The following is a 27,708-nucleotide window of genomic DNA, read 5'->3' as shown; positions in this document are numbered from 1 at the left end:
GTTGAAAATGTATAGGTTTTTTGATTCTCAGAAAAAAAATAACGGAGAATTTGAGAAAATCCGAAACCCCTTTTCATTTAGGTACCTCTTCCGACCAAAAATGCTTATCGAAGAATTCAAGAAATTTAATTTTCAACCAATGTAAAGGGTTTTTTTTACCAGTTCTCCAAATCTTCTTACATTGCGAAATTATAGTACTTTGCACCAATTTATCGAACGGAAATATCGAAATTTTAGTACTTTTTACATAATTTTTCCGATATTCAAAATTATAGTATGTTGGGCGTACTATACCTGTTTTATATCGTACATAGTACGCGGACCAAAATTATAGTACAAATACTATAGCTATAGTACGGTGTGCATCACTGCTGCTATCGAAACAAATGAAACCTACTTCAGACTGTTCAAGTTTGTAACATAAAGAAAATAAAACATGTGGGCTTGTATTCTTTGTTTTTTATTATTTTAATTTTTAAAGGTTTATAACATGTGTAAAAGTAAGTAATAAATAATTAAGTATTGATTCATAATTTCAACATTTGGCATTTTAAATCATCGAACTGTTTGCGACATATGCAACGGTGTGAGCATGAGTTCGAATGTTGCATCTTTCAAGTTTGCACCTCTCAAGTTGGCTTTGTGTAAATCACTTCCAGAGAGATCACAGTTCTGCAACAATAAGAAAGGCGCGAAGATTTAAAATGCATGCTAAGAAAAAGAGTCTACTTACAATAGAGGTTAACTTTAATATAGGTAGGTAAATGTATGGGTATATTTATGATTATAAATAATACAATTTAACTGGTCTCTAAGAAAATATTCTAAATTATATTTTGAGTCAGGTTCGCAATTCTTATATTTAATAAAATTATCTTTTATTAAAAAATGGAATTTAAAAACAAAATTTAGAAAGAAAAAATATGGGAAACAAAATGCAAAATCACCAGGTTTTGAGTCATATTTTCGCATAGCAATCTTCTAATGACATAAATAAATATGAACATTATGAAAGATAGGTACATAATATTATAATGCCGCGAATCCTAACTATTTTATTTCTAATTTCTGATTAATTTTGTTTTTATTGTTATTTAGGTCATCCAACATTTAATTATTATTAATGGACAACGCACTCGGTACAGTAGCTAGCAAGTAAATTCGTGCATAGCAACATTCGCACATGTATAGGTAGACGTCACGCAATTTCCATTATGCGATATCACGCATTGGGAATTTATAGCAATATCACCTTTATTGTAATGGCGTTAAAACAGTGTTTCTAGTGTCAATGTTCATTTGAGCGAACCCGTTCGAACCAAACCATTCGGCAGACCCGACAAAAAGCATCGGGAATTTATAGCAATATCACCTTTATTGTAAATGGCGTTAGAACAGATTATGCCATTCGGCAGACCCGACAAAAAAGTGAGTATCATTTTTTTTCCAGATGCTTCGTCCATATTAATGTCATTGGTAATTAGTGTGAAATATAAAATAAAAGAATACTTCAACAAGATTTAAGAAATCCTATATCGTTTATTTTTACAACCGGATGTCGGTTTGCTGAATCATTTCACGATTAGTGTACAGCTGTATTAATTGAAATAATATCAGCGTGACAAATATGTACAACATAGATGATTTTCATATTATTTTGGATTATAATACAAAACTGAATTTTATTTACAGTTTAGAATAATACTTATAAACATACCGCATAACCATGAGGCTCGATAGTTTTGGTATGAAACAAAACATAGTCTGAGGGGCGCTGAATGAGAGAAAGTGATGGCATAGAGTTGACGTTATTACAGCCAACAATAGCAAAAAAACAATTACAATTTCTGCTCACGAGAAGAAATCACATCAGGGCATATTCAAAGTAAAATTGTTCTACTATAATGTCATAAGGCCATTTTGAATATTAAAAGGGAGTGGACAGTCCCACAAAATTAATGTAGAGAGGACAAAAATATTATGTCATTCCGCTGTTAGGTTCCGTTGGGACTTTTGATTGGGTAGTTTTGACTGTGGCTCCCCCATCAATTATACAGATAAGTTTGTGGCACTGCACATGTGTGGTACAAAATACTTCTTAAAAATATTTGTATGGCAAGGGATGGCAGGTTACAATGATTATAAATACTCTGTGTCCTATCTAGTTTCCTGACTTCACTGTTTGATCTTATTAACGGAGCTCAATATAGGTAGTGAATGAAGAATGAAAGCGTGATACAAATTTTAAGACGTGTTAAATTAACCGAACAACATTTAACTGCCGTAAATCAGTTGCATGTTTAATGTTTCATATCGATTACCTCTAAATCTGCCCCAGCGAGTACAGCGTCTCTTAAATCGCAATTTTGTAAGTTTGCATTCTTTAGAGTGGCTACCCTTAATATAACTCCTGCCATATTACTGCCTTCCATGTTAGCTCCTAGAAATCAAGAATAGAGTATAAAAAAACACATTTAGAAGATATGCATTTACCAAAATCCATAAATATTAAAAACAAAGTAATGAAGAGGCTTCTCTACCTATGAAAGGAATCTATTCCAAAATTAAATTTAAAATCATTGCAATAAGGGGTCTGTTCATATATGATGTCACGTCACAGGGGGAGGACTGTCTGATATGTGATAACTTATGACAAAGGAAAAAGTCAATAAAATATACTCATTTTTTTCTGAGAACATGAAATTCTTAAGAGCATACATAAGTGAAACGGCAAATAATCGCAATTCATATCACAAACTAATATGCACCAAACGAAGACAATACTCTAATGAATGCAATAAACTATTATCATTTGGAAAGATTGAACTATGTTCTTGAAAAATAACTATATTTTTTTTTAGAACTTTAATTTAATCATCAAATCTTCAGCGTTTTTCGAAATGCCTGTTTACACTAAATAACAAAAAACGGCATATTTTAAATCCTCTTGTTGTAAAGATATGAAAACGGTAATCATGTATTTTTTATTTCTACTATTTCCTTATATCATATAGAATTCCATGAGCTAATTATTTTTTTGGAATAAGATCGGTTACATCAAAATATTACAATACGCGGGCGGGTGAGTATTTACAACAATAGGTGAGACGAAATTTCGCATTCGTCGCCAATTGCCGAGCGGCATTCGAGGTGGTAGTACGTCGATTTTTTTTGTGATGGCGTCGTAAGAGTATATTTTTATATTGTGTAAAGATGACTAAAAACGTTATGTCTGTACTCGAAAAAGAAAACATGTCAATGAATATATGATTATTATTACTGATATAACAATAAACATAACACTAAATGGACACATGTTGAATGTTTATGACAAATTATGTTCCGGCACGCGTCATTAATCCGCGCGTCGCATAATTACAATCTTTTTAGATCATGCCTCAGCTGAGGTATAGCCTTAATTATACATAATATTATGGTGAAGTTAATAACTTTCATGAGGTTAATAAAATTAAGTGAGATAATTTAAACATGGGAGCAAATGATTTTGAAATGAAATGTGACAATGGCAGGCAAGTGATGTCATTTATGGTTGAACCCTTACTGTCGTTATACTGATCATAATGTAAACATATTGATATATATATTAACCTTTTCACCGCAGAGTATTTAATTACTATTTAATTACCACATTTAAATAACATGCTAATTATATCGAGCACAACAGCTGTGCCGTCAGCGGTGAAAAGAACATGAATTTTTATTTAACTGTTATCTTAGGAATATTCAATACCTATTATTCAATTAGGATGCCAATAAAAAATAGATTGATGCAAATGAAAGTCTCCATCTTTCGGGTTGATTGGCATTATATGAGGTGTTCAGTTCAAAAACGAGTACAAGGGCAGTTTTTGATATCTCTGAGATAGTCATGCCACCGACAAATAAAAACAATTAATTGATCCTGAATTTTGGAAGGAATATTTCATTTCATAACATTGATTTCTGACAAAATATACATATTATTCAGAAACCACAATTTATATAAAAGTAGTATGCTCCAGTGATGAGGGGTGGAGGTAGACTGTTAAGATTCGACATGAATAGTGCACACAAAACTTTGTCTGTCATAGTTATTTGTTTTCCGTGAACTAAGAATACAATTTACAGATGATGCTGGTTAATTTTTAAAATTTAATTAAACCCTGCCTAACCAAACCATAATAGTTTAAGTATATGCTATGGGCGACCCAACAAAAATTGTGCACACTTTTTCAGTCATACTTATTTTTGTTTTCGTTGAATTAAAAATAGGTACATAATATTACTGATGGTGTTGGTTAATTTTTCAACATTCATTAAGCCTTGGGTACCTACACCAAGAAATAATCAATAAAAAATATTCTTCTATCTATAAAATAATTACAAGATAAAAAGAACTTTTTATATACGTTTTAAAATTTTCTGTTGAATCATATAAACTTGACTTGACTAGCTTAAACTATCAAAAAAATTTGTACTTGATAGAAATACTGAATAAATATACTGAAATGTTATTTTGACACTTTATATTGATTTCCATAGTAACGCACGTATATATTAATATTAACTAGCTGAGCCAGCTGGCGGTCGCCAGTCTGTCTCGCTATGTCTTGCAGACGACTTGGCGGTGTTGGGTTTTAATATAATTGTGAAGTATGAATAGATGGCGCCATAGTTTTCCCTTCGGGATGGGTTTTTTATTCACGTCAGACAGTTTGACATTTAGCTGATTTGTCATTTTTACGATTTGCAAATCGTCACTGCCAATATAAATTTGGACTCATATGCGTAGTCTATTCAGGAGTCTGGCCTTCACAATATCGTCTAACACCGCCTTAGGCTGTTATGCCTAGCAGAACAGGTAGCAATCGCCGATTGCTACCACTGACATTTTAATTTTAATACAATATATGTGTAGGTATATGCAGTTAAATATGATAAATAAGTATACATCTCAATTATTCGAATATAAAGCAATATATTATGTGATTATCATAAATAGCGATCCAATATGACGTGATATTAATCTCCTTCGGCTCCCATTGAGATAATAGAAGAAGATTAGCAGTGTAAAAAATAAATGCTTGCAGCCCATAGAATAATATTTAAAAAATCAAAATTTGAGTTAAAAATTAACCTTAAACAATACAGTTTCCCGGTGCGGGACATTCATATCGAGACAAATGTTGATAAATAATGAAGCAATACATATTATATCTGAGAGGAATAGAACAATTCTGATAAGAATAGGAATTTATAAGACCTAAAGATGTGGAATCAGCTTAAAGAGGCCTTCATCCAGCAGTGGATTGATACAGGTTGATGACGATAAGTAATGACGATACAAATGACAGAAAGGAATAGAATCAGGCTAGGGAACTCTTCATCCAGCAATGGATTGATGATGATGATAACGATATGAATATGTAGATAAATATAATATCACCGATTTTGATAAATACAGAAATTCAAATGACAGAATGGAGTAGAATCAGGCTAGGGAGGCCTTTATCCAGCAGTGGATTGGTTCAGGTCGATGATGATGATGACAATATGAATATGTGAATAAATATAATATCACCGATTTTGATAAATAAGGCAATTCAAATGACAAAAAGAAATAGAATCAGGCTAGGGAACCCTTCATCCAGCAGTGGATTGATCCTGGTTAATAATGATGATGATAACGATATGAATATGTAGATAAATATAATATCACCGATTTTGATAAATACAGCAATTCAAATGACGGAAAGGAGTAGAATCAGGCTAGGAAGCCTTTATGGTTCAGGTCGATGATGATGATGACGATATGAATATGTAGATTAATAAATTCCCCGACATAATCAGTTGTCAATAAAGTCACGTGTCGATCGAAAATATATCGAGAAATGAACAAAAATCACTCAATTGGCATGGAAACTAACGATGCGGGTGTCAACTATGGAAAACCTATTTTAAACGATACGAGAACCGATTATTTTTTTGAACCCATAGGACATGACGAGTAAGGCACACAATCGCTCGCCAAAACTTGGAAAAGCTGTAGGATAATAATATATGAGATAATTTAGTTGCTAGAACCCCTTAGCAACCAATAATTGTGGATTGGATTACGGATTTCTTCCGAAATAACTTTTCATACAAAACAGAATTGACTGAAAATGAAATCAATTCTACTTAAAGATGGCTAAAAGTATTAAAAAAAAGCATTGGCATCGTGTTCTGATATATTCTAAAAGTTTCATGTGTCTAGCTAGTCGGGAAGTTAGTTAAAAATCGATTTCAAGAATTGTACCGGACAAACAACCACCAGACAAATAAGAATAAGAGCTAAGAAAAACGTTATAAAATAATAAAATATTTAAAACTATGTATGATTTAATGGCATAATTTCAGATATTTTATAAGTAAACAAATATTTTTTGACTATTATCTAGTATGGCTTGGATTATGCAGTGTTTAATCGAATTTTTAAAACTTCATTAACTTTATTATTATAAAGTTTATTATGCGCAGTTTATGTTGGATCTTAACAGCCTACCTCCACTCTTCGCCACTGGCATGCACACTGTAAATGTTCACTTAAGTTTAAGCATTGTCACTATGAAATAATTCCAGATGGACTTATTTAACTTTAGAACTGGGCACCCCATATCGGTCCCTCGGGGTCAAAGAAACATATCTCATTTTTGTCTACATTACCTACATGAGACCCCAAACACAAGTAAATATGAATTCCACTGACGTTAACAAATAAGTGTTTTCATAAGACACATATTAAACTAGATTTTATCTGTTGATTTGATTAAGAGGCCATCCAACGACTGAAACCGTATGTGGGTTAGAATCATGTGCCACACTAAACTTATGATTTCTGTTCATGGAAATATATTTACACAAAGCATCTGATCATCCAATCATGATCTGATCATAAGCATCTGATCGTATCCGTTTATAGCATACACTTACACTTACAAACTTAGTAAAAATATATTTTCATGAACAGAAATCATAAGTTTACACACAGCGCACGGTTCTAAACCGCATACGGATTCAGTCTATGGATGGCCTCTTAAGTCTCTTTGTCACTTAAGTTTGTTATTTTATGTCCAGCACATCACAAAAGTGCGAAAATTTCCGATACATTTCATAGACCTTCAGTGGCTGATCTGTGTATACTCCCCTGTCTACTCAAGTAAGATTCATTATATTAAAAATTGATGATTATTTATTAGTTTCTTTTTTCTTCTTTTGTGTTCGCTCCTCAGTTGGAGCAAATGGACATTACACGGTGCTTCCAAGAATCCCTGCCACTGCTAGTCTTATTGCATCTTCTTGTAGCTCCACCATACACACCTGTGGATCGTATGTAGCGGCCCGTCAAGTGTGAAAATTATTTTATCTACTTTTTACAAGATTAAGCAATAATAATTTTTTGCATACTAATGAAATTTACTGGGCGTCCAAAATCTCAAGGAATCATTACAGTTGCTACCAAACAGTTACATATGTTTGTTTCCATAATATATCTTTGTATTAAATTTACCCTTTAAATTGACTCCTTCTAAGATAGCTTTGGTTCCTCCTGGATCCTCTAAGTTACAGCCTTTCAAATTTGAACCTACAGACAGACATAAAGTTATCGTTAATAGTATTGTGACATATTATATTGTATCTACCTACATAATATTTTTTTATTAAATATCAGCATAATAATATGAAATTATATTTTATCAATGTATTAATTTTATTACCTACCTACCTTAAAATTTTAACATTTATGAGAAACATTACAAATTATTAATTCAAAACATTCACAGCATGAAGTTTAGAAAAGAAATATAAGTACAAGTCGGTTATGTGGAATACAGCGGCAAACACATTTTGAAAATAGCCAATATACTGGATTATTTGTTAGGTTAACCTAACCTAAACTAACCCAAACTAACAAATAATCCAGTATATAGGGTATTTTCAAAATGTGTTTGCCGCTGTATTCCACATAACCGACTAGAACCGAAATATATTATAAAAATAAGCATACAGTGAGCAGTGAAAGCAGTGAGAGCATTAATATTTTAGAAGAGTGCTGACTCTACAAAATGAGTGTTTCACTCACTTGATTGACACCTATATTACTACATATTAAATTACATGTCATAATAAATAAATTGAATGAGCAATATTAAAAATAACACTTATAATAAATTAGAAATGAGTGTTGCCAGAAGGTTGCCAATTACAAATAATGTCAATTGGATGCATTTATTTGATTAGATGGTTCCAATATCACAGTACTGAATTTATCTTATATGTCGCTAGAGTATATCTAGTGGGTAATTATTTAACTCTGGCACTTACAGTAGTCGAATTCGTAGATTAATAGAGTGGCCATATATGAAGCCGTAACAACCAATTCTCATAAAAAAGTCTAAATAACATGTGGTTGTCGGGAAATGTAAAATTACATAACAACCGTTGTTACCGCCCAAAACATTGTAATCTCCAGAGGATCCAACGCCATGAGGGAAGAACTATTATCTATATACAGTGAAACCCCGATTCTACGGTTTTCAAGGGACCTTAGAAAAAAAATGTTAAATGCAGGATATAAAAAAATAAATAAAAAAAAATCATTTTTCTCCTGGATTTTTTCGACGCTTGAATTATTTTCAGTTTCTCTAATTCGAGTTCTAGTTTTCTTCATGGGGGGCATATTAGTTGCAACTTATAAAAATTCATGATACAAGATGCGAGGCAAGCCTGAGCGTCGACCGACCAGTGCATACAAAGCGACGCGACTGAAAGATCTGTAATAGTCTGTAATCATAAACAAATGATAAATATTCAACAAAAACGGTCAATCGGGATAATATTTGTGACGGGACTATAATATTTAGGCGATGGATCAAGGAAAACGGTAAATCGGAGAACGGTTAATGCGGGATTATTTACCATTGTTCTTATGGGTGTTTGGCGAGACTTTCAAAAATGAACGATCCGTACGGGAAAACGAATTACGCGAGAACAGTAGATCGGGGTCCACTGCACTTATATATTTTTTTAATTATCTAAGAATCTGAGAGTTTAATTCTTGGCATACCTTCCATATTAGCGCATAGTGCTTTTATGCTGAGCAGCTGTGCACCCTCAAGATTAGCATACGATAAATCTGCACGTTCCAAGCAGCAAAGTGATAAATTTGCACCCTTTAAATTGCATCTTGAAAGGCACGCATACTAAAAAAGAAATGTTATTATACAGCATTAATATATTTGTGTTATTATATTATTTACCAATAACTGATATAGCTAACTTCATATTTTAAAATGCCGGACACACTCTCGCCGAAACGTTTTGCCTAACCGCTCGGCGAGATTTTCTCTGATACTACTTGGTACAAAAGGGGAGTAGAACACGTCTACAACACTTTCGGCCTCGGTCTTGCTCGGGTAGTCTCAGCGAGAGTGTGTATGCGGCATAAAATGTATATAAAGGTGAAGCGAACAGTAAAGAATGTACCTTCATCCATTGAATACACTAAACCAGGGGTCGGCACCATGCCCAACTATTAGAACACTAAAGTATAGAAGAGAGTATTTTTAACGCTCCGTCTTCAAATAGAGTAATCTACACAGGAAATAATAGTCACTCTGGTGACCACACGAAATTAAACAATATGACACAATAATATCTTACTTACATAATTTGCGATCCCGATTTTTCGAACAATCTAACAAGAGTCTAACCACACTAATCCCACTCCTATTTCATTCACTGCCATTACTTCCTAAAGATGCACTTAACTTAGAACAATACAATTTGTAACACATTAACATGATGATGATGGTACACAAAGTCCAGTTTATTGTCCTAAACGACCTAAACCTAACCTAAAGTTTCAAATTGTACTGGAATATTTGAAAATGCGTAAATTTGATCGTATTCTGCGTGCCCTTTTGTGTAATAATTTTTTTATGACGCACTCCCTTAAAGAACTGGTGTACATTTTTAAACTTATTAAACAGATTATATTGTTTTCGCGTTCAATGCAGAAATACGAATTTTTCCAAGACTTTATAATCACGAATTCGGACCTGTTTTTCTGTTTAAATTCTGTGGGCAATTTCTAGGTTAGCGTAACTATTTGAGCTCATTAAGTTGTTTCATCAAAATTAATATTCAATGAGCTACAGCTTTTTTAGTTGCCGTACATTACCATATTATTGTAAAATTTTATATTTTTTTAGCAGCGTCAAGAGCACGCAGTATAAAAACGAAAAGTATTAGCGGCATTGTTACTTACCTATGTTCTTTTTTAGATTGAAAATTTAGTAAACAAGTCAACTACTGTTTTATATGATAATTAAAATAAGCAATTATTTTGACAAATATTTTTATTTACGTCAAATGACTAGTTGAACATGTTCGTGTCAGCCGGCTTTAAGTGCAACTACATAAGTTTTATGGTACAACAAGTACATATATTGAATATCAAATAATTGTGAATATGTTTTAAATAAGATAATTTCGCTTTTTTGACTGAAAAAGTTACGTTTTCCACACCTATACTCTCGGATCTAGTGCTGTTGACTTAAATTTTTGTTAAGACAAATTTTATTGAAATTTAAGAACTTTGCAGCTTAATATTAATATTGAAAAAGACAAAAATAAATTTTATGGGTTGATTACTTTTTGTTCTTACCCCGTCTTATCTGTTAATAGTCATGTGTTGACACTCGACTTTGTAAATTGCTTCATCAATACATATGCCTGTCTTATTCCTTCATTGACTTATTCAATACTGTAACATGCGTTAGAAAAGGACCGACGTATATAATTGAGGCACACTATATAGGACAATTTTATTTAAAATAGTATGAATTCTTGGCACGGTGCCGACCTCTGCACTTAACGGTCATAATATATAGATACCACGAGAAATTTTATAAATTCTTCCAAATTATGAGTCAACTATAAACTCTAAGCCGGCTCATACATCTAAACTAGTCTCGAGTGGGACACAGCCAAAAATCAAAACTTATAGGAACGTCGCATTAATGTTGCATAGTAAGACGCGCAAATAGGAGCCTAGCGACAGTGACAATCACAACCTCTCGAAACATCAGTCGCCAAAAAGAGTCAAACATCATTCCACAAGAATGCCATCAGACACCGAAACAACGATTATTATGTATTGAGCACAAAAATCTTCTGGAGCGGTCTCTCCTTGTATAATCATATAAATATGCACGGATATTTTTCAATCTTTTGGAAATATTGATGCACTTGTCTGTCATTTTGTAGGAGCTCCGACAACCGGTGAGTTTGACTTGATGTTTCAATTAAAATGGCTGACTCGTACTGTTTGCGCATGCGTAACTGCAACACGGATGACAAGCGACACGTGGCTATTATTGCTAGCAACAAAAAATAAATGTTTTTTTAAACTAAAATGTTGCATTCCAGCAGTGTGTGGAGTTCCAACACATAACATGTGTTTTGTGAATAACAACTAGGTCACATCGACGTATTTGACATGTTGCAGATGAGACGAGTTTACATGTGCGAACCGACTTATAGATAATTTTACTAAATATATTTTAGAAAACAGCATTTATGGAAAATTAAATTAGATGTATGTATAATGAGCATGATGACAAAACAATATTAAGAACTTTATGTTAAATTACGGCAACCTTGAAATTGATATTCCGCAAATCCAATCTGTTCAAATCAGCTCCTAACAAATTGACACCTTGAAATCGCAGATCAAGATCACTGGACGTCATTACCAATGCTTTTATGACATCTTGCCTTGTCAGTGGTGCATTGTCCGTATTCTTTGACAACTCATTTTGTATAAGCCACTCTAACTGTGGTATCATTGATTCAATTCCTGCAAAGACATAAAAAGGAATGATTAATACAATATGTAAAGTTTAAATAGCAATAATTTATACATTGTTATTGGAAAACTAATAAGACTAAATTGATGGATGATAAAATACATGGTAATAATATTAAAGGCAAAGATAATAATCATTTATACAAAGTAAATATGATAACTTATAAACAGCTAGCAAAGTTTCTATTTTATAAATGGGAACAAATATATTGTGTAATTAATACTTTTAGATTAAAAACCAATAAAGTGGTTTTTAACAAGCTGGCTGCTGAGACATCAAATTAACAAGTGTTCAAACCTCTACCAAAGTTTTCTGAAACAGTAAGTTATCAGAACATATATGTTTTTGGGCGACATGAAAGAATTTTTATACACTAAGGCTAGGCCCACACTAGACGGAAGTTCCGTCGCTGAAATTACATCGCGGTAAATCCGTTACTCAACATTGCAGCCACATTCAATATTCCGTGGCAGATTATCAGTCGACTGCCAATGCTTATTTACTTGCGCAAGCGACGCCGAATGTGCTGCGTTGCATTAAGTAATGTACAATGCAATGTTGCCGATCTGACGCTGACAGAAGATCGGTTCGCGGCGGAGAACGGAGCAAACACCGATGTTGAGCGGCTCGCTGACGGACAACCGATCTTCCGCGTAATGTGCCTGATGACGGCAAATTATATGTAATAAAATGTATTGGCGTTCCGTGTAGTGTAGTGCTGGCCTAAGAACACCGTGAAACGAAAAGGTTTGCAAACTACTGCATTTACTGCGTTGTTGAAAATTGTTAAGTTATGTTAGAAATTTTTGAAGTTATACTTCTTTAGGCGCGTTTGGAAAATCAGATTGGTGTATTTTTGGCGTGTGACATGTAACACATAATTTATTTTTTCACACAAAAATAAACGCACCCGATTGGATTCGAACCACCGATTGTTTGGTTATCAGCCGAACGCACTACCATTACGCCACGGTATGATACTCTAATCGTGACGATTATACAGTATAATACTATAGTTAAGAATTGTTCCATTGCCTAAGCAGCGAATTTATTATTGTCGGCCATTTGGAATTCCTTACATAAGCAAACTATTAAACGTAATACTTAGTGGCAGTTGTTACTTTAAAAAACAACGATAAATAATTATATAATTTAGTAATACCTATAAGTTAAAGTGTATAGAAATAAACCAACAGCGTTCCAATAATAATCTATCTAAATATAATATCCTTTTTCTTGAGTGTGTAATTTAACAAGATAATTAAGAGCTAGTCCTTCGAAGAATCTAGGTTAACACAAGTTCTGTTTCTGTTTTGTTACGCCAAAGAAGTATAACTTCTAACGCATACATAAGTACACACCGTTTTTTTTTTTGTTCATGAACCTACCATAAAATTTTGCTTCTTCCAATATGCCCTGAGGATTTACATCTTTATTAAAAATTAGTTGACCATTCCTCAGATAGTTTAACACAGGTTCAAAATACAGAGGACTTCTGTCAATAAGATACGCTCCTGTTGGGTCCCTTGAGCTCGGATTCATGAAATATCTGTCATTTTCTTCAGCAAACATCCTTGCTAGCATCGAAAGGGGTTCTTTCTCCGTTATGTTCGAACGTGATGTTGTAAAATGTTTTCCTCCGACATTTAAGGTAATCCAGCCATTGGAACATGCAGAAGATCCTCCAATATAGCTTTCCCCGCTAGAAATGTACAATACATCATCATTGTGAACCAAATTTATATCGTCAATCTCTCCACCAGTCGATGTGAAAATCCTTTCAGCTGGTATTTTTAATTTTTCTCCTGAAGACTTCAGTAAATCTTCAAAAGTGTCCGAAAGAGCAATTGTCTTGCCACCCGATTGAAGACCATTACGAAAAATGACAACTCTTTTCATTGCTTCTCGTTTGTATAATCACTGTTGAGACTTAATACTTAGTGGAGTACAAAACATGAGTGTCAATAACCAAACCTAATATTAAATTTGACACTTTGTTTTGAAATGGTTTTGACATCCCGAACAGTATTGCCATATTATATTTGTCTCACAAATACTGAATAATTCAATATTGACTTAATATAGTCTATTAGAAGTCTTTTATTCTTTTTGATTTTAATATCTACACTACCTACCTACATTGATGAGTACCATAATAAGTATTACAATTTACAAAAAGTTGTGGTATTTCTAAAAAAAATAGTATGTTTTGAAGTAAGTAGGTGGGTACCTACTAATATGTTTAATTCGATATTAATTATTTACCTATTTAATTTGTCCATAGATGTATTCATTTAGATTGTCTATGCCTGATGATAAGAGACACCTATTGTTATGCTGCTGCATTACTTTACATTGCGTGGGAGAATATGCAGCTTTCTGTTTTAACAATGAGTTTGAATGCCTGAAATGTGAAAACCTATTCGTCCATTTTTCCTTTCTTCTACAGGTACTGTTTGTCAAAATTGTTTCATATTATATAAGTATCTAGATATTACGGTAAAATTAGTATAAATAATTACTTAAAACTATATCATCTCGCATAACTGAAAGAGTTTTAAGTAGGTAGGTACCCAGCTGATGCCTAACTATCTATATCTATGAATTTAGAACTAGGTACCTACCTACCTATGTTTTTTTTTTTTTAAATAACCATGCCCTTGCTTTTTCGTACAAGGTTGTTGGTAGGGTTAGTTACCTACATTCATGTACAGTTGTTAATAATTATGTTCCTCCATTTATCCAAGTTGTTCAGCATTTCGTAAAGTTTTTGGAAGTTGATTTCATGGTTATGCTGTCTACATAGAGTTCCGAGAGTCCATCGCTCCTTTTCTAGTATAGGGTAGTCGTTGATGATATGCCACACATTTTGAGATATCGTGCAGCCGTCACATGGACGACAGTCAGTGTTGCCATATTTTTCTATGATGATTATAGTACAAAGGCGTAAAAAATATAGTATTTCTAAAAAATATATAGTACAGGAACATTTTTTGTCTTTAATCCTTTAAAATTATAGTATTTTGGTATATTTGGCGTAAAATTATAGTATTTTACATTTTTCGCAGAATTAAAATTATAGTATTGTACTATAATTATAGTACGGTTGGCATCACTGATGACAGTCATCGTCCCTCAATTTAAATCGATCAAATAGATAGGCTCCTATGTTAGATTATGGGTCCAGTATGGAAAATGGTTTTAATTGGTAAGTATAAAGTTTGATACCTATAGTAAAAAAAATGGGTTAAATCAGCGAAAAAATAAAACTCATTGGTCTAGTTAGTGACAAGTTACAATATCATAACTATAACTCATATGTAGTAGGTACATACCTACACGTCTTGTTACCAAACATGATAAGTACACAATAATATTATTTTAAGACAATTATTATTTGAAAATCTGAAACTTTTCACCTTGCAATAATTTTCGAAATTGAGTAGGTACTTAATTAAATCTATAATGTATCGCATACATAATAATATAGTAATGCAAAGAGATTGGACGCTTTGGTATAATGTTTAATTTAGCGGCCATCCATGGACTGAAACCGTATGCGGTTTAGATCCGTGTGCCATACTAAATTTATGATTGTTGTTCATGAAAATCACAGAACAGATAATAAATAGAATACCGATAGGCAATATTCAAAACGCCGCATGGTGAAGCAGGCTTTTGAATGTGTGAGTATCCTACGAAAATGAAGCACGCATTATGCACGTACAATAGTGTGTGTAACACACCAACATTAAATGAGCGTAAATGCATAAACCGAGAGCAGTTTTTAGTATTCGACGTAAAACGTATTCTTAACACGTGTGTAAGCTTAACCCGGGTTCTTCCTTACTCGAGTCGGTTACCTGCTATCGCCTTACCCGTTGTGTATTTCAGTTCCCATTATTTCTGAGTTCCCTGATGAAAATATATTTTCACTAAATTTGTAAGTGTAAGTGTATGGTATACACGGATACGATCAAATGCTTATAATATACTTTGTGGAAATATATTTCCATGACCAGAAAAGATAAGCTTAGTATAGCACACGGTTCGAAACCGCATACGGGTTCAGTCCATGGATGGCCTATTAGAATGTGGTGAATAGGAACGATGACTGTCATCAATCAATGGTACCTACACCGTTGATTTACTATTATATAGGATAGACCTATAGCTAAGTTGATGCATACACATTTTCTGATAGTTCGTAAACCAATCGGAGCCATTCATTGGTAGGCGTTTTGGTGTTAAGTGATAGTTAGGTGATAGTATGCATGCAGCCAATGAGGTATCGCTTGATTAGTATGGAGTGATTTTTAGCCAATGAGATTATAATACCGGGTTTCCCCAAATTGAAAGTGGGCTATGTACGATTTTCGATTGTAAGAACGTCTCCATAAGAAAAAACTAAGCCTCATTGGTATATAAAACCTATGTAATAAAAGTATGGGTACCTAGGTAATAATATTTAGGATGTATTTATAATGAAATTATCCAGAAGGATACGCATGTAGTAATAATAATGTTTTGTTGTTTACCAATCATAATATTATACCTACTAGGTGGATTTTTTAAATAAAATTTATTGTATAACACGTTGGTTATTGTTCCGTTGTCTATTGGTTTTTTAAGATCAGATTTACGATTTGCGTACATTTTCTTCGTGAAAATTCGGCGATTTTCGTACATTTCTGCAGGCTTTTCTCTCAACGCGGCAGAGAGGCGCCAGTACACCCGACAGTTCCATCTAACAAGCGAAAATGTTATTTTCCAACCGGTGCATTAATCAACAGCTTTCGGAAATAATACTGTCAAAACAAACGCTTTAAACTTAAACACTACAATGACATAATAATATACGTTTACAATATAATTACAATACTGCTATTGCAAATATCATAATGCTGGGATCAATAGGATTAAAATTTAAAAAATAGTGCCTATTTTAATGTTATGATCCACCGTTTATATTTTGTGAAATAAACTACGATACTCCTCGTTGATTTCTGAAAGATTATAAATTAAACGTAATCTACTAAAAGTAAACCCGATATGATAATTATTATTACATAAACTAAATGTTGCTTGCATATTTAGAGTGTATCTATAATATATATCATATTTGTATGTAATACTGATAAGTATTATAAAATAATTAGTTGTCCAATACTTACTGTTAGGTTACTGTTGGAATCTGTATTGGTAAATCTGTTCTGAACATCCCAGGTAGGTATATTAGTGATATTATATTAATTTAATGTTTTTTTATCATATTATTAAAATATGTAGGTATAGATATAATTTGCATTTACGTCCTAAAATAATATTACGTTATCGATTTATATTAAAATTTTCTGCAAAAATACATAGATAAGTATCGGTAAATTCAGCGCTCGAAATGGAATTCGTTACGAACTGGAGCGCTCGATAATTTTCCGAAAATAATAATATATTTATGTACATAATTATTTTATGTATTACACAAGAATACGTGTAGGTATGAGATGTTTTTTGTTAAATACCTGCCAAGCTCAGGTCAAATGGAATAGTTTGTGGCATGCAAGATTATTTCATACTGTTGTCGGCGCCGACGGAAATCGAAGTTACGTTATATTTATTTTTTACTGTGATTCCAACAAGTTTCGTATAAATTAAAAAAAATATATTAAGTAAATTAATATTATTATTTTTTTATAATTCACAAACCGGAAAGCAATATTTATTTTTTCCATGAGACGAAGTGATAACCTCGGAGATTTTACGAACAGGAGCTACGTTCCGGTACATTTCGAGTCCTGGATATATTGTTTTATTTATTATACTCACGACCAACTTCTGGCAAAATTTCTTTTAACACAAGAATATGCACGGTTTATATTTTGGTTTAATTTATTTTGACCGTGCGCTGGTGGGACAACCTTCTACTTCATTATTGAGATATCCATAAATTACTATATTAATTCGTATGAAACATTGTAATGTTCGTAATAAAAGTTACAGTTAATAACTACATCAGTGTTTATAAGAATGTCAGAAGTTATGAATTATTAGAAAAAAAGAATTTTATAGGAAGGATGTAATAAATCATTAATTATAGAATGAGTTTATTACCTACTTGGTATTCACTAGACATAAAGACTACTTTGATCTCTTGAGAAAATATCAATGGTTCAATAGATTATTTTCTTAAATTTATAATCGAGAGAAGATAGGTAATTGATGCAAAATTTTAGAACGATATTGAAGTAATATGAGTTAGGATACCTCACGTAAAAGAAATATTAAAATAATTTTATATTTACGATATTTTATAACATCAATATTCGTGTCAAAAATAAACATCAATGTCAAATAAAAAAATAGCTTTTACGCGCATAAAACAAAAAGCTTCTCATACATAAAGCTTTCGTCTTGGCATTACGGATATTGGATAAATATGCTGTGGTAAAATATTGGCCGCTAAAATAAAGAGTTTCAGGTGACGTAATATATCTGTCATCTCGTATTATATAGGTATCTGATTTTAATCTCCATGCAGTTTGTTTATTTAAAATATTCATGAAATAAAGTGTAGGTATGTTTCTGTATTTCGGTAAATAAGATGTTATTATATTATGATACCTCGTTGTACCCACCTATCTCCCAGTGAAACGTAAATTGTTGCATATATTGACATAAATTATTTGAAATGCATTCGTTATTAATTTTAATGAAATAATAAAAATAAGTTATAACTCTAATCAATAATTTTGTTGGTACATAACCTAACATAACCTCTCTCGCTCCTCACATCGTCATAAAATATTTTACTCATTTTGTCAAAATTACGTCACATTTTAACCCCTCTAGATTTATTAAAAATCAATTTCGTTGTTACGGAATATTTCTTTCTTAAAAAAATACCTATGAGTTTATTAATTTGTTGACATTGTGACTTCACATTTTCATGCATCCTCATCATTACAAATAGACAAATTATGTCAGACCCCGTCCTCTCCTTGAGGTACCACGTCAGATGAACCATTTTCCCCTAACAATAAATAAGATAATACAATAAACATGTACGGAATATACGTGTGTCTAAAGCAGAGCACAGTGTCCACTACTCACTATAATATTTACTAGCAGTAAGGAGGCACTTACATAAATAAATGTTATTTGATCGAATGTTTCAGACAGTGGTTATTTATGTAAAATGGAGTTAAATGAAGTCATGATCTCATGATAAACATCTTAGGTGAACTGAATAATTAATAACATAGATTTAAACAGGATGCACGTAAAATGTTTTCATAGAATTATACGAAAGTCTTGTTTTCTTTGGCTAATTACGTTGAGATTGCATAACAATAACTTGGCGTGAAAATCAAATTTCACGAGTCGCCACTTTCAAGTTTAAATGAATGAGTTAATTTAAATTTAAAGTATTGTTTTCATACATAATTGTGGTGTCCTACTTTATTTACTACAATGACGTAGATTCAATAAGTGTCTACACACAGCTTTACTACTATTGTGTATGGGATATAGGTAAATCAAGTTGTAGTAGTTACTAATTACCTATTTATATACAACGAGGATTCTACCTATCAGTATGAACTAGGCGAGTAATAACACATTTTATTATCCTTATCGTTAGATATATTTTTATTCACTCTATAAGTTTTGTGACATTTTAACGAGAAGTTATAAATATATTTTCAAACAAAATAATTCACCACAAATCTACACTGTTTTGTTTTATGAAAACCTTGGAAAATTTTCGTAATGAAATTATATGGGTATTCATCCAATGTGTGATTATGGATTACAATAATTCCGGATACAAAAACAATTTATTTTTTATTAATTGAGTTTGTAATTACTTGATAGAATTCTATTTTAGAAAATGACAATATAAATCAATTTGAAGTATTAAATTCTACAATTTTTATTATAACTTTGTAATCGGAATTTTTAAAAAAAAATCTAAATAATTACTTTCACATGTTAGATAGTATTGTCTGTATATAAGTAGGTATGTGATTTATTTTATGGTCAAAGATTTAAATATTCTTTTAATAATAAGATAATTGTGTTTTTTTTAATTACACTCCTTTGATTAACGAAAAATGTATATTCAATCAAAATTAATCACAAAATCCCGGTATTCCAACATTTTCAATCATGAGATTTTGCAGTCAATAAATTGGGTAAGATCCCGAGATTGCAAATCCTAGACGTGATTTTAAAATTAATTTTGACAGACGTTCGAGAATATTTTGTCAGGTTATCAAGAATTTAAAATGTAGTATAATTATTACTAACATAGGTAGTAATTAGCAGTGTTCGGACACTTCAGCATTAGCATTTGAATTAGTATAATATACTAATATGAATGTGTGATCTCTGTTATTTTAAATAATTATTATACATTTTGTATAATTATTACACCTGACACCAAAAAAGAAATTACTTATTTTATCAGGATATACGCTCCCATATAAAATCTCAATATTGAAGTAGTGGACAAATTAGGTAGCATAATAGTTTAACTATTTTATAAATGCATATTTGCAATAATCGCCTGAGCTTTTTTTCGACCGAATTAATATCAATATTTTTAACTGTTTACAAAACATTGATATTTCAATCACCAGACCTAGATATCTATGAGCAGACTGTCCGTAAAAAAGCAGTGACGATATTTTTTTTCAGAGAACAATTATTATTGTAGCTTTCTCAGTAGATGCATTCCGGAAGAGCTGAAATAAAACTGTGACATTTCATTATCAGAAAAAATTTTTTCTTCCGTGAAACCAAAAATAAAAATTTTGAAATTAACCAAAAAAAATCTTTAATTTAAGAATCGAGAAATCACAAGCTTTTGGTAAGGGTATTTTATCGAATTATTATTGTTTGTAGCGAGAGGTTGCGTGTGGAAAAGCACCTAAGTAATATATTATTATTAAGGCTCTATTTCACGTGGTAAGTCGGAAAACGTATTACAATATTTTCTTTAATAATGTGATGGAATGATTTGAAGGTTTATGGTTTATGAATAGGCATACTAAATAAGATATCATTATGGTGGATACTATAATATGTACAAGTAACAACGAGATTACCACGGAAAATTAACTTCCCCAGACCTGTATTCTTTTATTTTATTTTTTATTGTACTATACCCAAATTAATAATTTTTAAAAAATCTACTTGGTTCAGTTCGAATATTCAAAATTCTAAAAGAAACGTTTCAATCCGTAGTTTGATAATACTTTTATACTTACTACTTATTAATTATTCGTTTGTGTTGAAACAAAATGATCAATTAATTTATTACTGTATTGAAATGTCATAGTGATTATTAAATTATGTACATGAGAGTATATGTTATCCATCGTATGTTAAAAATAACACTTTAAGAAAAAAGTAGTTCAATTTTTTTAGCCGCTTGGTGTTTATGGACTTTCCACTTGAGAATTTCAGATTTTTATTTTGAGGAGTAAAAATAAATAAATTGACTCTGAAATATAATATAGTTTCGATAAAACATCTTAACTTAACTATTTTTTTGCGATTACATGTAAATTGTACCTCTTAAATTTCGCCGTATCACAATTTACCGTGAACTGTCGTACCGGAAAGAGATAACCGGCATAGCACAGATATCAAAAAATGACGCATTATTCAAAATTATAAAAGTATAAATGACATTCGATATGATTGTATTTCCAATTTACTTTTTTTTTACTATGACCAATCCTAATAAGATGATTATGGGCATCCACGGAGTGGCGGTTTTGTATTAACAGATTTTTGTTTTTACGAGAAATGGTTGTTAGCCACTTGCTCAACCTATTAGCTCCATACTCTGACTCATACACAAAATGAAAAACAATATGTGTACTTGCGAGACCCAGGACCCACGACGCGTAAGTCGCGCGGCCATCGTGGGCTTACCTACCTATTTCATTTTGCCTTATTAACACATTGGCTTTGAGGTAAAAACATGCATGTATTCAATATCGCAGTGAGTACGTAGTGAGTATTTTAATAAACTTCTGAATAATGGCCATAAGGATATAAGATTGTCGAAGTATTGTAGGTACGAATGTATATTATTTTATAATGTCAGCCATTAACTATTAATTTTATTTTAATTGTTCCAGATGCGTTTAAAATAAAATTTGTTATTATAACATTTAATAGGTACCTATTATATACCTACATACGTCTTGATCATAATATTTAAATTTAACGAGCTTGATCAAGGATTCTCCGAAGGTTTATGGTTTCACCGTAAATTATTTATTGTTTGGTTAATATATTGCGTGCTTTCTTGGCATTTTCAACTTATGATGTCTGGCAGATTTATGAAGAAAACTAAGTCAATTTATTTAATGCCTTTTCTAAACTGTCTTTGCGTGTCAGTAGCCAGCTCTTTTGATTATATCTCAGTTATAAATCTTTATAAATTAAAAAAAAGAACACCACTGCCATTGCCATTTTCATCGTGATCAATCGGATACGGTCACATCCTTTTCTATATTACCTGACCCTATATTCTACAATTGGATGGTTTGGGTTCCCGTGAATTCTTTCATCTGATCAGTCTACTGCCCTCTATAGATTTAGTACAATATTATATTGAAGGCGGTGCTTCGCATTCTTCAGCCCTTTGCCCCTGGTCCCCGGCAAGCCGGTCAAAACAATTAACCCTTTGAGACTTACTTGGCCTCGGCGAACATTATTTCCGATGAATCGCATATTACGAGATAGAGACATAAAAAACATAATATTTATGTATATACGGAAGAACTACAGAAGCGTCAAGAATCATGGAATTTAAGAACCAAAGAAAATTTTATGCTTAAATCAATATATTTCATTTTCATATAAGAAAAGAAGCAGGTAAATAATTGAAATAAATCGTGAATAAGGGTCGTACAGTGATGCAGACTTGATCATTAAATTTAACATTTACCTTAATTAAAATTCGAATGAAAACTATTACCAATGAACTTCGGTGAAATAAAAACTATCAAAAAATTATTTACAAAAATTATATTTCAAAGAACAACTTTACATAGGTATTTCAGTTGTCTCAAATATTATGTGTTAAGTCGAAAAAAAAATTTAAAAATTCCGTGCGTGACGTGGCATGATTTTCTACTTTACATATTATACAGTAACTCACTATCAAAGTTTATCCTGTTTTTCTGTATGGTTTTTAAACGTGTACTTTAAGCAGAGATAAGCCAGTTTCAAAACGAGATGGAAATTGAGCAGACCACTGCCGTCAAAGACTTTTTTTCATACTATATGAGGCTTTTCTCGATGCGAATTATTTCCTATGCAATTGGTTGGTTATACTAAGTATATAATATTATTTTATAATATACTACTAGGTAGATACGCTTTCATGAATCTACGTAATTTCCTTGTGTTCTGTCGATAAATCAATTAATTTTAGCCACATTACCGATGGGCTTAAGTTTATTAATTGATTTACCTACACGTTAGATTACGACATTTTTTTTTCGTAGAGACACGAATTAAATATTATTATGAACCAGTTTCTCCTGCATCAGTTCCATTGTTTACAAAACATCGCGTTTTGCGCAAGTCGAAAAACCTATATAAATGTTTACACAAATATTGTTGCATAGGTATAAACGCAGATCCTACAAATTTTATATAAACAAATTTTAGATACAGTTCTGAAAGCGAGATCATAAAAATTAAACCATTCAATTCAAACATTCAGATATCCACTATACTTTAAAAAAATAATTATTTGTATAAATAATTATATAATCAATCATCCAATATGGGCCTTAGGTCTAGGAAATGTGTCATCTTTCCTATGCTTGTGGTAAATTCCCTCGACTGCAAATAGAATTTTTAACCGCCTCAGGTTCCATATGCAGACATGATATATAAAAAGCTATTGATAAATATAAAGTATTTTTAACACTAAAACAGGCCATGAAGTTCTATGACAGTAGTGTAGAGATTAATAGTAATACAAGTGAAAAAATCATATAAATATATTGTGACCCCACAAAAAATCACATAAATGTTGCTTATAACTCTTTTTCACTGATGGTATTTTTGATGGAAAGACAGACGTTAGTAAATGCCGTTTTTATAAGACCTGTCTAGTTGAAATTATTAATTAAGAGTGGAAAATAAATATGTAACTTACATATTATTATTATCATCATCATCATCATTATTATTATTATTATTATTATTATTGTATTATTATTATTGTATTATTATTATTATTATTATTATTATTATTGAAGTGTTACATATTAATCTGAATAAGAGCTTATAGGGTGGTTGTGTGTCTTTATTGAAACCTAAACTATCCAAATGGAGTTGCCTAATTTAACGTGTGAGACGACTAAGGGGATAATTATTTACCTTACAATGCTTGGTTATATATTTGAGATATTATGTACCTTAAGACTCCACAAACCTCTCTCAATAAAATATGTATTTCAACGATGTCCAGCTTTCTCGTCTCATTTTTACAAGGACTATGAAACTATGATAATATTGTTGGAGCTTTTATTTAGTTTTCTACATGTTATTATTATGCTTACAAAATAATAACGTGTTTTCAAACATTTAGTCTCACGGTACCGTTTATGTCTACAGATTTCTTCACGGCATCTTAAAAATACCAATTAGCTGGATGGGTGTGTTTGCCGTTCTCAACGCAGTTTTATAAATCCGCCCCATATTATTTTTAGTTGCAATTTTTTTATATTTATCTACCTACTTTATCTATATTACTGAAATTAATACAAGAAAAATATTTTTAAATTCTAATAACATAGGTACTTACATATATTTTTAGCACCAAACTTTAAAAAAATGTGAAGAGTCTACGAAATATATCTACTCTCAATACTTGTATTAATCGCAATAATTCCGGAAGTTGCCAACCCCAAGCAACGCGTGATTTCATAGCCACACAGAATATTATCTATCTACTATCATTTTCTGAGATCTAGAATCCATTTAAACTTCTACATCATAAGTATTTTTAAAACAAGTTGCTAAAATGATGAACAATTATTGAAGGTTACAAATTGGCACAATAATAATTATTGCATCTATCATAGTAATCGTACATCAGCATAATATTATGGCGTTCCTGGATATTGATCACGACGCACAGCTTGAATAGCACTGAATTATTGTATTGTCAATCATTATTATTTGTCAAGCGTATTAACTTGATAATTTCATTCGATACATAATTCAATTATTGAAAAACTTTTAAGTATCCCATTTTATTATCGAACTATCCGAATAGCATTGTTTAAAACGGATATTTTTTTATAAAAATTGTACTGACATTATTATTATTTTTATATTAAAAAAATAACATAATGTTATAAGAGAATTACATAATGGATAAGGAGCACCAGTTGCGCCTTCTCGTAAAAAGTACCAACTTAATAATGTATTCAAAAATAAATCTTGGCACGGCGGGAAACTTTCATAAAAATAAATGTGAATCTCATAAAAAAACTTGTACCTACTAGAAACAGTTTTTGTGATAGTAATTCTTGTTTCTATAAACCATTTTGTAAAATCACTCCTACGACATAATATCCAGTTGGTTTTGCTGTAAGTACCAACTGTTACTGACGCTATCCGCAATGGTGATTAATGATTAGAAATGAAAATATGCGAATTTACAATTTTCCTGTCTCTTATATAAATGCATGCACAATAAAAATTATTATCACGGCGCCATCACACGTTCAAGTTGATTTATAGGGAAAGTGAGATAAAATGTTGGTCAAGGAACCTAATCGTGTATTTTGGATCTGTATAAATAAATAAAACTATATAATTTTGAGCTCACAGTGGAGGAAAGACTAGAATGGTTTTCGTTAGTTGGACAAAATTCATCTGTTATTTCAATCAATGTGTGTCTAATGTAACAAATGAAACTTGTATACAGTCTGGTAAAATACATACCTTCAGAAGATGGAGGTATTGTTGAACAAGAACTTCTTGTCTACGTGTTAAAACTGTGAACTAACAAGGCCCTCCTATGCAGTTAATCGTATGTACTTCATATTCAAAAGAGGAACGCCCCCAAATTTATCATTTCATTTTACGATTACGTTGTGTGCAGATCTATCAATTTACGTAATTTGATGCTTTTATAATAAAAATACTTATATATATAAAACGATCAGGAATGATATTAAAATTATTATTAGTAAACTTTAGGTTTTTTTCGAAGAAGAAAAGGAGTCGCATCTAAAAAGAGAGCTGATACATTATTTAAGCAACGTTGCCGTCATGACAGGTACATCACTGAAAAGTCTTCCATATGAGACTACAGTGACTTGCAGTTGTCAACGAGAACTTATTGTCGGACAGTAAATATTACTATGCTACAAGAAAACGATTTTCATAAATTTAAATTTTTAACGGATATCAAAAGGGGTCTAAAAATATACCCATATGTAGATATTGTGTAGCATTAGTATTATATTTTATAATAAGCAAAAGGGCAATATTTTTTGTCATCCTTTTTTTCTTATGTTATAGTTTTATTTAAATACTTAAAGGGGCTGCGCCCACCACCCTTCGAAACACCCGCAAAATGAGTGACGATAATGCAATTTTTAAGTTTTGCTATCTACTTATCTAAAAGTAAATCGGGGTGGGGTGCCCATGTTTTTTACATTTAAGTATAATAAATAAATCGTCAATGACGAATCAATTAGTGAATGCTTTAGATCGATAGTGTCATTGACAAAAATATAAATTAAAAATATCGTAGATATTTAACAAAAACCATTATAATGGAGTTCTACCACGTAAACGCCAATTCAATAAATATAAAAAAAAAGTTTTTTAAACACATCGTCTAGATTGCATATGTTTGGAGTACCGGATTGACTCCAATTTGTAATATTATTATCAGCACGTCTGCGCGTGTATACTGAATTTCAAGTCTCTGGGTATACGAAAAAACATGACCGAAAAAAGATTTTAGCTTGTTTTTTTATTTTATCACATACATTACCTACATAAATATTACATTAAGTACATAAATCTTCATAGGTTAACATAATATTACATTATATAAGGCCCACTATAATAGTTAGACCGTGACGTTCAACTTTAAACCTCGATGGTAGTGTTAGTTATTGCTTATACCTACTTTGAATGCAATACAATAATAATGGTAAACTCTTTATAGATAATGATTATTGTTGCATATTGAAATAAATGGTAATAATTTAGACAAAATATGCATTCGAAAATCTTCAAATATTGCGAACAGGTTACCGCATAACATTCGAAGATAATCAATAACTAGCACTACCATCGTAATCCACAATTCAGCGCCACGGCCTGAATATAGTTGACCTTGAGCATTATGAGACTATAATGGTTATCAATATATGCACACTAAATGTGTGTAGCTATTTTACATAGTATAGAGTCTAATTAATTGGTTCTGCGTTTATTATAATATCATGGATTATTATATTTTATTTTAAAGATTTCTGTAGGTAGTATTAATCTATAGATTATCTTGATAATAATATTATTAAAATATGTATACCTACATACTTAATTATTTTAATAGAGCAGTTTGTAATGTTTGATTTTCAAACTTCAATGTGCCTACCAAAGAATTTTATGGCATTTAAATGTCAGAATACACTAGATTTTCCAGCCCACAATTTTAGTTTTGAGTCATGATAAATAAATATATTATGAAAATAGATTAGATTTCTTTTAACTATGTACCTACTGATAT

General features: G+C 31.5%; 1 protein-coding gene across 1 annotated transcript; it reads right to left on the bottom strand.

The window, feature by feature from the left end:
- Window positions 1–438: 438 nt before the first annotated feature.
- LOC147067299 (BTB/POZ domain-containing protein KCTD9) lies at window positions 439–13,919 on the bottom strand. Its single transcript, XM_085953684.1, has 6 exons — window positions 13,301–13,919; window positions 11,703–11,902; window positions 9,107–9,242; window positions 7,550–7,624; window positions 2,322–2,440; window positions 439–672 (listed from the first exon to the last, which is right to left on the bottom strand). Exons 1-6 carry the CDS (start codon window positions 13,809–13,811, stop codon window positions 556–558), a joined length of 1,158 nt encoding a protein of 385 aa, XP_085809810.1. The 5' UTR covers window positions 13,812–13,919; the 3' UTR covers window positions 439–555.
- Window positions 13,920–27,708: the final 13,789 nt, after the last annotated feature.

The sequence above is a fragment of the Rhyacophila brunnea genome, unplaced genomic scaffold (assembly GCF_057557595.1).
Source record: "Rhyacophila brunnea isolate RB1 unplaced genomic scaffold, BYU_Rbru_1.0 scaffold_4, whole genome shotgun sequence".
Taxonomy (NCBI): domain Eukaryota; kingdom Metazoa; phylum Arthropoda; class Insecta; order Trichoptera; family Rhyacophilidae; genus Rhyacophila; species Rhyacophila brunnea.
This window is presented reverse-complemented; position numbering and strand designations above follow the sequence as displayed.